At 37.3% G+C, this 16,935-nt stretch overlaps 1 protein-coding gene across 2 annotated transcripts in view; it reads left to right on the top strand.

Moving 5' to 3' along the window:
- Positions 1-16,935, top strand: part of FAM193A (family with sequence similarity 193 member A) — a 78,150-nt gene that overhangs the window by 44,918 nt on the left and 16,297 nt on the right. Inside the window, exons 8-15 of one of the 2 annotated variants that reach the window (XM_039551125.1) lie at positions 2,559-2,703; positions 7,428-7,505; positions 8,097-8,231; positions 9,076-9,188; positions 9,341-9,583; positions 11,512-11,665; positions 11,772-11,951; positions 14,853-15,104. In XM_039551125.1, the coding sequence (XP_039407059.1) occupies positions 2,559-2,703; positions 7,428-7,505; positions 8,097-8,231; positions 9,076-9,188; positions 9,341-9,583; positions 11,512-11,665; positions 11,772-11,951; positions 14,853-15,104 (1,300 nt within the window). The remainder of the gene's footprint in view (positions 1-2,558; positions 2,704-7,427; positions 7,506-8,096; positions 8,232-9,075; positions 9,189-9,340; positions 9,584-11,511; positions 11,666-11,771; positions 11,952-14,852; positions 15,105-16,935) is intronic. The other variant, XM_039551126.1, reaches the window with a different exon arrangement.

Below are 16,935 nucleotides of genomic sequence, written 5' to 3'. Positions count from 1 at the left end.
AATGGCATTTTGACATTTCAGCTTTACTTAGATTTTGGGTGTTAATCCTTTCTTTCATCCTTTGCTTAAATCACAAAATTTTTTTTGTTAATCTCTGGCTTTTTCAGCACATGTAGTTGGTGTTCTGTGGTTAGTTCCAAGGGTGCTTATCAGATGTCTGACTAGAAAAGGTGTTTGCATAGGGAGGTTTAAACAGCAGCTTTTTGGGGATGGAGATTGCTTAACTGATACAAGATCAGCTGTGTCAGTATTCCACAGTTGACAGGGGACATCTGCTGGGGTAAACTACCAGGATCTTAATGTGTTGCATCCTGTTTGGCTACACAGTCAGCAGCTGTGGCTTGTTTAGGAGGCAGCTCAGTGACACAATCTGCAGACCAGCTGTAAGGGCTGTCCTGGCTTAGCAAGAGTTAATTAGTCATCAGGGCTTCTAGGTCAGACACAGCATTTCATAAGGATGTATTTTCATAATGATTATTTAAGGAAATCCAGTCCTTTCAAATGTGAGTGGGCAGTACTTCCTGATGAAGGTGTCAATATGAAGAGTTTTTTAGAGGTTAAATGATATTGATTGGATTAAGATGCTTCTGATTATATGCAGCCTCTGATATGCCTCCTGCATTCACCAGATTGCTTTATTGGGGTGTGGTAATGGAGTGACTGATACGTGGGGCTTCTCTGCCCCCTTGCTTTCCCAGCATGGGATGGGACAGTGGTGAGGATATTAGTAGAGCTGTGGTTAAATGCTGTTCAAAAAAATTGTGCTCCTGATCAAAATATGTAGGCATACAGTTTGTCAGCAGGTATGGCTTGGAAGTCTTGGTTACTTTAAAGTGAGCAGTTCTTGTTAATTTTTATGTATGTGTTATTCTTTTTATTACCTTTTTTTATACTGCTGTCCTGGAATATATTCTGCCTCTCTCTAGAGGACTGAAATGTTACCTAGATTGTTACTTTATACTTGCCTTGGGGGGTGAAAGTGTATTTACTAGTATCACGTTAGCTTTACTCAGAGTCACAATAAAAAATTAAAGTGTAAATGCTGTTGTATTGCTAATACAAATTTTTTTTAATTGACTTCTTTCGCTTGTAACTTTAGAGCATATTTTAAAAAAGATTCTGTGTGCGACTACTGCTTGAAAGACTAGTACTACTCAGGAGCAGATATGAGAACAAATTACTGATTTCTGTACAGTAGGGATCTGATTTTCACATAATTACATAATGTCAGAAACAGGTTCCAAAAAAAGTAGTGAACTGTGGTCTAGTAACAGGAGTTGACAGTGTTTGCAGTATAGTAAGGAAGTGTTGTATCCTGAAGCCACTGTATCCTTTGAAACTTTTTGTACTCTTCAAACCATGGACATCCCAAGTTTTAATGCACAGTTGCTTGTGCACCCTTCATAAGTGATTGTGTTGCAGGTTCTGGGCAAAAACAACAAAACAAATTTGAATTTATTGGCAAAGTCACACTATCAGCAGGAACTTGGTGCTTACTGAGTTGTCTGTTTGCTTAGCTCTTCATTATGGTTAGTTGCCAAGTTAAAATTAAGGGCTTAGTTCTTTGCTAGGTGACAGGCAGGACTATGTGGTTCTGAGGTTGGGTTGGCATCCTGTTGCAATGAAAATCTATATGTAACAAACCTCCCTGAAATGCTGGAACTGGGCTTAAGTATCACATTTTGAGATGCTTCAATTTTGGTTTATTTTGGTACTGGCTTTGATTTGCTACACAACCTCTGTGACTAATTAATTATCACACAGTTTCTCCTTAATTACTGAGTAGAAAAATATTGTAAAGCTTCAGTTTATTTGTGTCAATTGACAGGTCATTACGGTTCAGTGTGGTTTAAACACATGTTACTGAGTAGAATTTTGTCTTTTATTATTTCTAAAGTCAGTGTACTGGAAGTTGACATACTTAGGAAGCATTATGCTGTGCAAAGATGCAGGAGTAGGAAGGGAGGTAAGTCTGTCGCCTGTTTCTGGGGCTCCTCACAGAGACAGTCATCAGTGACTGGCATACCCACGTTTTGAATTCCTTGCTGCTCAAGTGATAGTAGACAGCTGCTAGTATCTCACTTGCCTCATTCTACAGCATGTTTCCCACCTGGAACTCCAACTCATCCAGTAATCTTTTTAGCACTGGTCATGAGAGTTCTGCTTAACAAGCTTCTGGCTTTATTTTTATTATGTAGCTCTGCAGTGGTTTGTCAACGTGTATATTTAGCTCATAGAATTTGGAAGGATAAATATATCAAGCAATGAAATTTGAACAAATAGGTTTGTCATCTTGTTGCTCATGGGAAAGAGGCTCTAGCAATGTGGCACTTCCCACATTCTCACTATTGTTGGTTGCAGAAGATTGGAATAAGCAGGGTTTGGATAATTTTTGAAAAACTACTAAAAATACTCAATATTTGGGATACAAGCAGCTATGTGGGCCTAGGTGTGTCAATAATCACATTTTCACAACATTCTTTTTGGCTGGCAGAACTTAAAAGTGTGATTCTTCAGTGAAATGTCTCTTCCATAACAAGTGCTATTTGAACTTTTAGGCTTGGAACCACACACGATTCCTGTAGTGAAGATATGTATAGTACCTTGCTACAAAGGTATCATCAGCTGGAACAGGAAATGGGCCAAGTTGCTGAAGCATGGCTTGAATGCCAGAAAAGAATAGATGATTATGTTGATGAACAGGTAAGAGTCATGCAAACAGTCTCAAGACTGATTATGTAGGGAGCAGCCCATGCAGGACTGTGCCTTCAGTGAAGAATAATTTCTTGGGTATTTTTATCCAGGGCTTTGAAGCAACAAAATGTAACTTTTTTCATTCATGTTTGTCATTCACAGTAGAGAAGCACTAACTTACCAATACTTAGTGATGATTGTACAATGACATATTCAAATTGTTAAAGCAGATTGGTGTGTTGTTGTTTAGAGATGGTCTTTGAACATTTTTTAATTACATTAGCCAATAAATGAGCCATAGGAAAGAAAAATAACCCATTCCACAAAACTCCCTAATCTTTCAAAATAGTAAGTGAACAAAATGAAATCCAGAGGAAGAGGTAGCTTTTAAAAATTATGGCATGTTTCATAGTGTGTTGATGATCATTGTACAGTTGTCAAAACGGGAGCTGCAGTTTGTCTCAATGCATAAATGTGAGACCTCTGAAGTAGTCTTTTAATCAAGCATATGATCTGATAGCTTATTCTTCTGAATTTGTGCTACGTTTCAGAAAATAGTCATGCTATTGTACTAACTCCAACATTGTTGAGAGCTTCATTTTCAGGAAAATAGCTGTTTATTTTGCAAGAGGTTGTTTATACTCTTCAAAAATTTCTCCTGTGGCTTTTGTCTCACGCTCGAAAAACTTAATTTTTTTAAAGCACCTCAGGATAAGAACTAAAGTTCGCTTAGCTCAATCATAAGTGTACTGGAAGAAAAAATGTCTTGGAAATAACCAAAGATAGAGAACTTTATAGAACTTTCCTTCTGTTTTGAAGTTTTATGAGCAGTAGGAATATGGAGAACTAATTTGAGATTCAGTAATGCTATGTTGCTTCTATAGATGACAAGCATACTTTAGTCTTACAGTACACTGTAAATGTCCTTCAGAAGTGGTTCCTTGCATTGAAGATTTAAGTGAACTTTTACCATTAATTCCAGTGCCTTCAAGATGGAGACAAGATACAACTAGTTTTATTTTTACAGATTGCTCTATATTTGGGGTCTGCGTCTGTGAGCTATGAGTTACTAAGTTTTATCTTGGTCTGGCTGCTTTTGTGCACCTAAATATTGCAGCTCAGTAAAATGTCATCATCTCACATTCTATGCTACTAGAAGTCATCTTTCCCATGGTGTCAGGGTGTCATGGCTGTCTGATATTGCCTCTCTAGTAAGAAAGGAAGCACACTTCACTTCATCGTTCAGCTTTTTTTTTTTTTTTTAAGTGGCATTTCAGTAGAAATGTTCATATTTGGCTTCTGACTGGTTGTTCTGCACCACTTGATAAACAGCTCTTAACTGAGTTTTCTGTAATTTTTTTTTTAATCAAGTGACCATGCAGCTGCCACAAGTCCCATCTTGTAGCATTTTTTTAATTTGCTCAGTGAAACCTGTATCCTGATGCAAACAGGCACCCTTCTCCCAGTTGGGGGAATTTAATGTGATAACTTATTTCCGAATGACCAAAAATACCTGCAAGGGTGTGTATGTAGGGGAAACAATTCTAAAACTTAAACCATCAAATTTTAAAGAAGATACTGATATTTATATTGGTGTTTATATGTAGGAAAAAGCATTTTCACGATCATGCCTTAAACCCCACATTGGTGATAACCTCTGGTTATACTCTCGTGTTTAAAAATACGTCATTCAGTATGACCATCATACTTGAATTTGCAGTGATATTTTTGTCAACAAGGTAGGAATCAGAAAGCCCTGCTGCTATAGAAACTGTGGCTCTTGACTAGTGAATCTATGTTCATTAGTTGCTTGCCTCTTGGCTTAACAAAGTTACGAGGTTTTGTTGGTAGTGTTTGAAAGGTTAAAAAGAAAAGGAGATGGAAGAATGGTTCTCGTTTATCTGTTTGGGAACTATACCCAAAACAGGGTATTAGCAGAGATAATTAATGGACCCTCCACTACTGTGTGTTATGTTACTTGTTGGTAAAAAAAGTGAATAGCTCTTGCAAGCAATACAACTATTAATTGTTTAAGACTGTGTAAGATATCTGTGTCATGTACAGACATATAACTTAATGCACTGGTGGGCCATGTGTTTATGTCGTGATAAAGTTTAGAATAAGGAGTCGTCTGTATCAGTGCCTGTATTAATCATATGTTAAATCTGAGGAAGATCTTTGGAGTGTCTGGAGCACAGGAGAGTTTTAAGTGTATGCATCCTGTACCTCCAGGTCCTAGTTTCCTTACCAAACTTACACTACATTTACCTGAGGAGGTCCTGGGTTATTTCAACAAGTTAATGACTAGATAGTCATGTATACTTTGTGTAAAAGTGTTTCCTTTTTTGTTTGTTGGGTTTTTTTTTAACTGAAATGTTTTTGCCCAGGGAGAACTTCTTGCTTGTCTCTCCATATTAGTGTGTGATTTTTATTTTTTTTACAGTCCTGGTCAATTCAGTAGGCAAAGTAGTATGAGTTTAATTGGCTTTTGTCTTTATGGTGGCTGTGTAGATAATTGAAGCAGTCAGTATTTTTGTGTGCTAAGAGTTTGTGATAGGAGGAACTATTTTTATTATTTCTAGTGAAATATAAGAAAATATATTCATACATGGAAATTGGTAGCTGAGATTTGCGATTCACATTTGGTGCAGGCTTTAAAATTTGGAAGGAACAAGCATCTTGTGATATATGTATGGACATCAGAGTTTTCACAGATGACTTAATGTTATGTTTCTGTTCTGACCAGACTGCTGGCTTTGTTTCATTAGTAAATCCATTTCAGAATGGAAAAATACTTGTTTACCTGTCTGTCTCGCTTGTCTGATGGAGCTCAAATACTTTTTAGCCTCAAATAAATAGGGAGGAAGGAAGAGGGTGGTAGTGGCCCTCTCTTCTCCATTGGGCAGTGGTAGTAGCTTACTCAGATGTACAAGACTGAAGTGTAATTTTTTTTTTTTTTCTGATGGCATTTGAATTTATCTCCCACTCCCTAGCAGAGTTCTTGGGCATGATTCATGAGGTTTGTATTGCAGCTGCTTTGCTCTGGTGAAATAAATATTCGCTGGGGAGAAGAAATAAGGGAGAGAAGTGGGTTTCTATTATTTATGGAATCCTTAACTTAAGACACTTACAGACGTGGAGTATTGGAAAGGCTGCAAAGGTAGAAGTAGGAAAACTTGAGTGTCAGCTCCTGTTCCTGTTAATGCATGGGTACCAAGACTTATCCCATGCTGTTTGCTGTGATAGTTTCTTGGCAGGCTTGAGCAGGCAGCTCCCAGTTAATGCACTGGCTGTTTTAAATGTTGTTCTCTGGCATTAAAAGTCTTCTCTTACAAAGTATAGTGAATGGGGGTGGCAGACTTTGATGGTGAGGGTTCAGGTGTCAGGGCACCTAAACCAGTGAGTATTGCTGACTTTAAATATAGCTCAAGGGTTCTCAGGAGCTGATAGTGCACCCAGGATGAAATTTCTGATGTTGCTTGCCACAGGCTCTGCAGTACCTTTTAGTGTGTCTAAGAAATGGTATGAGCGATTTAAGACTATTTCGTGGGTGCCTTTTTTTTTTTTTTTTTTTTTTTAAACACACATGGACATGGTAAACTCCTTTTTGGTGTTAGTGTAATCTCACTGGAGCAAAGGAAATCCAAATCCACAGTAGTAATTAGAGTAAGATGCTGACAGTTTTAGAAATTAGTTAGGCAAAATTTTACCACTTAATACTGCTTCAGATCCCCAGCTTAAAATTTCATCTTCCCAAGTTAAATAATGATAATAGCAGTAATATACTTAGCTTAATAGTAGGACTTTAAACTTTTGATCAAGTATGAATTTCTGGAGGCATGCTTTTGAAGATAAAAAGAATGTTGCTAACGGTGTAACCTACTGGTCTTTGGCTCACTAACCTGTTTTTATGAAGCAATTTCTTATATTCTATAAGGTGATAGATGATGATGATGATTATTTAGGTAAATAAAAAAAAGGACTGTAAAAGATAACCCAGGTAGATGTTTATTGTCACTGATGAAGTAATGCTGTTAAAATGTAAGGTACCACAGGAGGAACTTTGTTCTTGCATTTTGTTGTGTTAAAGTTCATAAAAGCTTTTGTGTTCTGTCAGAGTCAATTTATTTACTAAATCAGAAAAATATCATTTGTGTACAAAAATTAGTGACTCTATGTGCATTTATGGTGATATGATTCAGGAGACAAGTAATTATAAAGTGTTTTTCCAGCCTGAGAAAAACCAAGGGGCATGAAAAACTTTGAAGAATAAATGTGCTAAATAGTGTTAGTCTAGGTCACTACTTCTGATTCTTTTGACTCTTTGGCTGATCAGTTCCACATGTGGGACTTCAGGGTTTACACTTGAGCCTGCATTAAGGCCTTGCCATAAGTCTAATATCTCTAGATTTTAATGGATTTTAGTGAATCTGAGATGTCGAGTATTTAATACCAATCACATTTTATTAAAAATGTTCCAAAACTATTTAATGCAAAGAAAGGTTAACATAAGGAGAAACAGTGGAAAAAATCAGAGTGAAAAATCATGTCAATGAATATCAAATCTTTTAAGTGACTGAAATTATTAGCAAGTAAAATACATTTCATATTGACTGTGTAAGTACTTGCAGAATAGTATAGATAAGCTAGGTTTAATGTAACTGATGGCCAATTGACAACAAAGTAGGTTTTTTATTGTTAAATCAATGAGTTTTCCTCAAATTGTGTTTTAGATGGCAATGAAAACAAAACAACGCATGCTAAAGGAAGACTGGGAATTTTTTAAACAGAGGCGTTTTATTGAAGAGCAGGTAGGATTTTTTTTTCATTCCATTCTAAGTTATATTAATGCTACACATATATTTGTAAGATGCAAACATGAGTGTAGTATGTTGTACTAGTTCTGTGCAATCTAATTCTGCAACTATGCTGGGCATGAAATTTGCTCAGCTAAAATACAGAAAAGTGAAATCCAAGAAGAGCAGGTAAAAGTATGTAATCTCAGTTACTGCAAGGTAAAACATAAACACTGTAGTCTTAGGACTGAATGCCAGGTATTTAAAAATCTTTGTAGAAAAAAAAAGGGGGAATTTTTGTTGCCTTAGAGTGGGATCCAAAGCAGCCAATACATTGAGTGTGGAGCTGTCTTGATGTACATGGTAGGGAGTATTGTGCTCAAGATTTTAACATGTGCCTGTGTGTGTGCAGGAGTATGAGCCACAGTATCAGGGCAGGTAATTCCACCTGTTGAGACTCTGGAGATAGCTCCTGCATCTGTTTTGTGGGGGAAAAGGCTGAGCAGAACTGTGTTCCTTTTTTCAAGCTGTAGCCAGAGAGGGGCCAATAGAAGTTTCTACCTTATTATAAAACTGCTGTTTAAGACTCAGTACTCTCTTCTGCAGCCTAGAAGTGTTCAAGTGTGCATCATGCTTTCCATAAGAGTACAGTGGGCTTCGGATAGAGTCAACTCTGGATGGAGAGCCTCTCCGTTCCTGTACCAGTATGCAGAAAGAAACGCTAGTCATGAGCCAGAGAGAGTATGATAGTACATTTTAATAAACTTAATCTTAAGCTAAAATTGGCAATGTCTCAGAGCAGTCATCAGTAAGTACTTTTTCCTATAAGGAACGTAAGCCTGTGTTAACCATGTCTTCAGAACATCTGGTATACAGGTCTCCTCAGAGGACTTGAGGAAGAATCCTCTTTTTCCTTGATCCTAATTGGCCTTAAGTGACCATGGCTGCTTAGGTAAGGATCAGGTCTGGGCATCCATAGAAGTAGAGCTTAGGCACATCCTTGTTTAACCTAAGGCTTGTAGGTATCTAATGAAATTAGGTGCTTTCAGGATTAGGCCTTTGCCAGGTGGAGATTATTTGGATAGCATTTTTTCACTAATGCAGTCAAGTCCTGTTTTGGGCAGCTACTCTTGACTCTATACCATTGTAGCTACCAAATTAGTCCTAATTTTTTTGTTTTGCAAGTTAAGGATCAGTTTGCTTTCTCTGTTTGTCAGCAGTGTCCTTTTGTGCATACCATGAACCAAGACAAAAACTGCTCTAGTTCAGAATGCATCAGCAGATATACCATGCAAGATGTATGTATGAATGAGTCAAGGACATGGACTTGTCTACTTTCCTATTTCATAGTAGAAACATACTTTATTTGAACAGTATTGATGCCAAATGTTTGTTGTTTGTAACTTTGAGCTTCCTTTTATACTCGTGATCAAAATGCCACCTTCATGAAATTCTGAATTATTCTGCTTTTAAATTATTTTGTCCAAAGAACCCTTTTTGGTTATGTAACTTGTCATTACGTGCCATTGAATTTTTAACGGGAAGACTTGCACTACTAAAACACTGCCTTTACCATTTACTGCAGCTTAATAACAAGAAAGCACTATCTGGGGAGAACAACTTCACAGACACAATGAGACACATGCTGTCATCACGTTTGAGCATGCCTGACTGTCCCAACTGTAATTATAGAAGAAGGTGAGCTGATGTTTTTAGTATGAAATCATAATAAATCATTACTTTCCTGTTCAAGGCAAAAAGAAAACATTATTGGAACAAAGAGTGTGGTTACTTTAAATAAATGCTAGTTAAATAAGGTGATAAAAATCTGTAATTTAATTCTTGAACAGATGTACTTGTGATGACTGCAGTCTTTCACATATTTTAACGTGTGGCATCATGGATTCTCCCATAACGGATGATATCCACATTAACCAGTTACCACTACAAATTGATTCTGCTCCGGATTATTTATCTGAGATCCGCCCACCCAGTATGTCTTCAGCAAGTTCAGGATCGGGTTCCAGTTCACCTATCACAATTCAGCAACATCCCAGACTGATCCTCACAGATAATGGTTCTGCACCAACTTTGTAAGTTCTTTTTTCCATTTTAAGTTTTTGTAGCGAATTGAACTTAAGCAGGCAAATGACATTGGCAGGCTATCATTATGTAATGCTAGTTTTGCCTCAGAAAATTATTTAATAGTGGTGCTGTATTCAGCTGACCACAACTGCAGTGCTGTATGTTGTGCAAACATATATGTAATAAAAAAAATCCTGCCAAATTTCTGAAAATTTCTGCAGATACTGCATTAACAGTATTGCCAGAAGTGTTTGTAGTGTGTGCTTTCCTGCTTTGCAATTACAAGGACATCAGATATTGATCTACTTTGGAGCGTTGTGTTAAAATGTCAGATTTTCCTAAACTGAGCAAGGGAACTGGCATTCTTTTCTCTGAAGTATTGTCCTTTCATATGAATTGCTTTAGTTCCAAAAAGCCTTTATTGTATGGCTTTTAGGATTGTTGAACCTGTGTTAATATGTGTCTTGCATCAAAAATTACAGTCCCTATCAGAAGTATCTGCCACCCACTTTCTTACACTCCATTCAGTCACCATCAGATTTGAGACATTAGTTTAATGGTGGACTTCTGCCCCTTCATAATTCCAAAGGGTTAAAGCTTCTTGGTGGGCTGGCTTTTTACTCACTATGGGTACAGCTAACCAGCTCCCCTATCATGTGACATTCTAAAGGAATACTTAAAAACCCCAGCTTGGGTACTTGAGTGGTGGGAACACTGAAATAATTAAATAACTGCTGTAGGTACAGTCAAGGAAATTTGCCTTTAGTGTTCCATGTTAATATGGTGTGATGAACAAGGAGAGTGCAGATGTGTGGGATGTGTCTGGTGACTGTCAGTCACTAAGTTCCATTTCCTCTAAACATTTATCTACTACCATCAATAGTAGTAGATAAATGTTTAATCTTTCATTACAGAGTTTTAGTTTCTGAACCCATTCGGGGAGCACTTGAAAACAGCTACATATTCTTAAGTGTGCGCTTTGCGATTTCTATAAACTCTTACTAGTGTTGGTGCTGAAATGTCAAAAATTGTTCAATTTGTCTCTTCAGAAGCTAGTTCAGTTGAATCCAAGTATTATTTACTGTAGGAAGCCTATTTTTAGGGAAATACCACTGCTCCTTGGGAAGTGCCATTTTATGTCTCATACTATCTGCTGTGTTTTATTTCTTCATTGCACATTTGAAATATGCCTAATGGTGCCATCATGTAATTAAATTTTGGCTCAGTATTTTATGGAATGCAACAAGATAAAGTGCACAGTTTAAGAGCTCTGGATTATTGTAGCAACATAAACTAACCAATCTTTGCAACACTTCCCTGGAGTGAGTAATTAAATATGCATGTTCTTTTAGTATCTGTTTGTACAGCAAAAAATTCCATTAAGTATTTTAGTGCAGATTCTGAAAAGCAGGAAGATGTGGGATTGTCTACAGACTAATTGCTATTGAGAAATTTAAGAGGTACTGTGATGTGTTCAGTGTTCCCTTCTCACTGGTGTGACATTTGATGTGTGGAAAAACTTGAATTTTATATTGTGTTTTTTTCCACTTTGCAATTTCTGTGAAGGAAGACATTGGCATAGGGCTTTTTTCATCAAATTAAAGGTCATCAATATCCTGGAATTATTAATTCCATAGATTCTTGGTCAGAAAACAGTGTTTGAAAAATCTTTTACCCAAAGCCAGGAGAGAATCTTACTTTCGATCAAGCCTGTCACATTCAGGCATGTCACTGCTACATTCAGTAGGATTATGTGGCAGGTTGCTTGATTTTACTTACTTGAAAAAGTAAATTCAGTTGAACTTGGAAGACCATCCTTGACTCCTAATTGGAACATTTATACAAGGGATACCCTCAGCTTTATTTCATCTTGGTATTCTAGCTGCTTTCACTATAACTGAGCACTGTGATTTATCTAAGCCTCTTTTCCCCTCAGTGGTAGTGATGATGATGATGTTGCACCATTATCAGCAAAATTTGCTGATATCTACCCACTGAATAATTATGATGATGCAGAGGTTGTAGCCAACATGAATGGAATCCACAGCGAGATAAACGGCGGCGGTGAAAACATGGCATTGAAAGATGAGGTACAGCATTCACAGTGTTCTAGTTTTTTCTGGTATTTGGATGTGCTCACTGGAGAAATGCTTGTCCTTGTTAATGTCCCCATGTTAATGAGTTAATCTTGTCCAGTCTCCTCAGGTGAGCAGTACTAGCAGCAGTTCCTCAGAAGCAGATGATGAAGAAGCAGATGGGGAGAGCAGTGGTGAGCCACCAGGGACTCAAAAGGAGGAAATGTCTCTAGGAAAAAGAGCATTAAGGAAAGATGACACAAAAATGGATAGTCCACCACCTTCTTACCCCACTCAGCAGGTACAGTCATCTAAAAGCATCTTGTAGTAGATGAGTTTCTGAAATTTGTCTGTTTGAATGAGACGACATTTATGTCATCAATTGATTTTTTTAACTTAATATTTTAAGTTGTCAGTAGGTAAGTATGATACCTAAAATAACTAATTGTTGCATTGTCATGTCAAATAATCTTCTAGTCAAAACCTGAAATATATTAGTTATATTGAAAGTGGCTTCAGGAAAAGGGGAAAAAGCTTATTACCACCTGTGTCAATTAGAAACATAAACTAACAAGCATGTCTGTTCGGAAGATCAGCCTGGACTTTGCTAAATATTAATGTTATGTTATTTGAAATAAATTAGAGTGGGGGGTGGATGTTACGAATACTTAGTTAATGTATTTTTTTTCATACTCTATTTGAGGACTACCTTTCCTTGTGTATTTAAATCCATTGTGTGACTTATGTAATGGTTCTTGGGGTGTTTGATTTTTTGTTTTTAGTGGTTTAAGATTATGAAGCTCTTGACTGTAAGGTCATCAGACCACCTAGAGAACCATGCCTAGACGATCTGCTCAGCAAGTAGTGGTGTTTGGTTTAGCAGCTGAGCACCAAAGCAAAGTATCTGATGGACTTGTCTTTGTAACCACATGGATTTCAATCTGAGCTACCCTGCAGCTACAACGTGGGCTCCCTGCTTTGAGAGAGACTGTCACTTTTATGTCTTATTGCACAAGAGAATCCACAGTGGTGCACTTCTGAGAGCTTAGACAGCAGTCATCTCCCAGTAGATGTTATCCTCTGATTAGGATATTTTAAGACCTTCCACTGGAAGTAATTTCTCATGTGTTAAGAGTATTAAACTAATTTTCTTTCAGCAAGTATGTTGAGGGTTTTTTCTATGTATGGCTGACCAATGCCATAAAAATTACATGAGGTGAGGCCTCTGTCAGACTAGTTTGAAACTGGTGAAGAGATCCAGTATTTGTTGTGGAAAATCAAATGAGATTATATAAGTCTACTTGCCTTAGGGAAGCAAGCTAAAATGCAGGATAAAAAGATGGATTTAGCCTTTCTCTTTTTTTCTTTGAGGAATAAGAATTTTCTGAGAATGACTCTGAGGAACTCTTAATGACTTTCTTTTTTTAGTCTAATCCTCTAATCAGAGCTGAGTAGTGTAGTGTTGTATTTAAGTGATCGATTTCACTGGTACATGTCATATAATGCCAAAAAATCTCAAATTCACCTCTTGAGATTGCTAATTTACTCAGGATCTCTATTTCCCTTGGACTCCTTTTCAGTACCCAATTTGTCAGAATTGGGTTTTGAGTCTCAACAGTTTGTTTGAAATCTTTTTTCTGTTTTCATTTGTTAGGTGATTAGTGTTGATTTCTGGATAGTACTAATTTTTTTGTTATAAAGGTGGGGGAGGGGTTGTTTTCTTTATACATGAAATTAATTCAATCTTTGATTTATGAAATCTGTTATTTATTAAAATATACCTCGTGTTAGAGGCTGTAATGCTTTTAAGTGAGAATGATGAGTTACTTGTTTCTGAGAGGCAGGCATATTTAAGAAGAGCATCACCTGTCAGTTCTTCTCTAGAAAGCTAATACTTAATGTTACACTTGTGGAAAAATGTGAACTGTCACATTGGTGGGAAAAACAGAAATTGGGAAGTGTTCTTGGTATTGCTTCTTGTAAAATTATCTACCAGTGAAATGTCAGGTGACAGTGGCAGGAAAAAGTAATGAGCTGAGAGGGAAATGGAGCTTCTCTTTCCCAGGCTGCTTTTCTTCTAAAGTCTTCAGTTCTTTTGAGGCAAGAGAGGCTGATTATGCCTTGAGATCAGTACAAGTTTCTAAAGTGTGGATTTTTCATGGTTGGTGCAATTATGAAATTTTTATGAGAAATGTCAGCCTCACATATTTATGGAGTAGTTGAGTTTCGAAGGGGCTTGTGCAGGTAATCTAGACCGGCTTTCCTGGTCAAAGCAAGGTCATCTAGAGAAGGTGGGGTCAGCACAGTGTCCGGTTGGGGTTTGAATATTGCCATGGATGGACACTCTAGAACTGCTGTGGGTGATACATTCCAGCGTTCAGCCACTCTCACAAATGAACGGTTTAAGTTTGAGTGGAATTTCCTGTATTTCAGTCTGTGCCCATTTCCTCTGATCCTTTCATGGGATACCACTGAGAGGAGCCTGGATCTGTCCTTTCTGTACTTCCCCACCCAGGGAACACACACTGATAAGATCCCACTGAGTCTTTTCTGTTGAGGCTGAACAGTCCTAGTGCTCTCATTCTCTCCTTGACAGATGCTCCCATCTTTGTGGTCCTTCACTGGACTGACAGCAGTGCATCCATGTGCCTCGTACTTGGTAGCCTAGAACTGAGCCTGGCACTGGTCTCACCAGTACTGAGCAGAGTGGAAAGATTGCCTCCCTTGACATGCTGTTTGTGCTCTGCCTAATGCAGCTGAGGACTGCTTCCAATTTTATCAGCTAATCAACCCTTACCACTACTTCCTACACGTATTTTTTTCCATATGCTTGAAAAACTGTGGAAAATATTAGCTAGTTTGATTTTTTTCTTTTTGTACTGGGGTAATTGTCTAGTAGTGATCAAATGCTGTCAAGGTTTGTATCAGTATTTTGCTTGTTGTCACTGATAGTGGACATTAAGTCTCTGTATGGTATGAAATGCTCTCAGGTTTTAGGGTATTCTTTTAAGTAAGAAAGATTCTTCACTAGTGCTTTTGCTTCACTATGAGGCTTTTTTATTGGTACTAGAAAAAAATTCTGTGGATGCTCTGAAAGTATTAATTGATGTATGCCAAATGAAATGATACTACTGATTACTAAGATTTTATGTCTGTTGAGTAGATTGAATTTTTTAATGGGTTTTGTTGGGGTTTTTTACAGGCTGACCAAGGTCCAAATGCTTGTGAATGTCATGTTTGCAAACAAGAAGCCTCAGGACTAACAGCCTCTGCACTTGCAACTGGACGCCTGCCTGCTGGGCACCAGTTTATGAATCCTGAAAAACCTGCACATCCTGCACTTCATCTTTATCCTCACATCCATGGACATATACCATTGCATACGATTCCTCATCTGCCTCGTCCACTTATCCATCCCACCTTGTACACTGCTTCTCCCTTCACACACAATAAGGTAAGACTGACCAAGGAGATGGATGCATCTTCATCCCAGAAAAAATTCTGTTGCTTTAAATTGTGGTTTGGTTATAGTATTCCTTTTGCAAGGAACGGTGAGGGGTAGGGAGTAAGACAGATTCAGAACTGCTGGAAGGTTCGTACAGAATGACTGAGGGTATTTTTGTGTCAGGAAGACTGATAATGCCTTTACTGTGATTAGAAAGCATGTTGAGTGAAATGAGTCTTCAGTGGTAGAAGCAGTGATGTCAGTGTAAGAGGACTAATTAAATCATCATTTCTTATAAGAAAAATTTAGTATTCCATTTTGGCAATAATATTCTAAGATTTGTGGTTCAAAATGTTAGTGATTTATTCTCTCTTTTTGGTGGGGTTTGTTGGGGTTTTTTTGAGAAAACACATAGGAGTCTTCATAGTTGTAAGGGGTTTTTGTCATTCAAAAGAACTTGAGTTTTTGCAGGTTCTGCAAAATTCTTTTGACCTTAAACTTGTAAGTAATAAATGAGAGAAAGGTGTGGAACAAGAATTGGGACCAAGTGACAGCTTTTCAGAAATAAGAGTCAAAACCAAGCCATTCCTGCTAATGGGATGTTGTTTCCCATACTGTTTAAAGTGGTTGAAGTGTGGGTGCTGCTGAGAGGGGCAAAGTCTTTGTCATTAGGTACGTCTTTGTCCATCTCCTGGTCTGATCCAGTGATCCTGTGGTTGCAAAGAGAGTAGAATAGTTCACGAAGATGACTGTTCCTTGCACTTTTTGTCCTTCTTAACGTCCACTTTGGGTTTTCCTGCCTTGGGTGTCCCTTCCTTACCTCTGTTCCATAGCTGCAATGTACCAGCAACAACCCACTGCTGTCCTTTGGAAACCATGATAAGTATTTCTTTGCACCCATGTATATGAATTTTCTCTTAATGCAGGTTATTCCAGCCCCTTGCACATTCACCATTAGTCAGATAATGAAAGTGCTTCTGTATAAAAAAGGGAGACTGGGTATGTAAGTTGTTTGGCCAGGAGTTTCATGTCTGAAATGTCACTGGACTTAACTGATATTTTTAATATCTATACTTCTGCATAGCTTTTAATGTGCATCAAATCTAGTGTAAAAAGAGAACAAACCTGCTTTGCCTTGGCCTTTTTAAAGGTGGCAGTAATTGAATATAATGTTTGTGTTGCATGAAGTCTCTGGGAGAAAGTTTATTTTAGAATGTGTGTAAACAATTTCAGCCAGAAGAAATGGGGTGAGCCAGAACAACTTGTTTCTATAAAACAAGAGAAAGTGTTTGCTTCCCTTTTTTTTTTTTTCCACCAGTTCATTCTTAAAAGGAAAGGGTGTATTCCTGGCCTGTTGATTTTAAGTAAGGAACCACTTAATACTTGAAAATGAAAAAAACAGAAGAAAAACTTTTGGTTTATATGTTTTATTTCTTTTTCTCTTGTCCTTATTTTCAATGATGAAGTGTCTGTAATCCCTTTTTTACAACTGTCTTCTGTGGAAATAATTGCCATGTCAGAGAAGATTAGTTTGTTTAGGCAGCTTGTGCTTTGAAAAGTAGTAATTCCTAACAAGTTCTAAATTCATACAAATACTGGTTTTAATTATATATTAACACAAATATTTTTTGAGATTTGGATATTTGTATTCATCGTTTCGTTGCTTCTAAAAGCAATGCTTTGTGAGTATAAAATATATACATGTACATGCAATCTATGTAATATATTATCTGCATTAATTATCAGCAAATCAGTCTTTTTATCATTCTGGGAAATACTCTCTATTATGCTTTTGATAATGCTTTTTGCAATTAAAACACTATGATTTGAATATTGCTGT

This window comes from Corvus cornix, chromosome 4, assembly GCF_000738735.6.
Source record: "Corvus cornix cornix isolate S_Up_H32 chromosome 4, ASM73873v5, whole genome shotgun sequence".
Lineage (NCBI taxonomy): Eukaryota > Metazoa > Chordata > Aves > Passeriformes > Corvidae > Corvus > Corvus cornix.
Note: the sequence above shows the minus strand (reverse complement) of the source record. Positions and strands in the feature narration are given on the sequence as shown.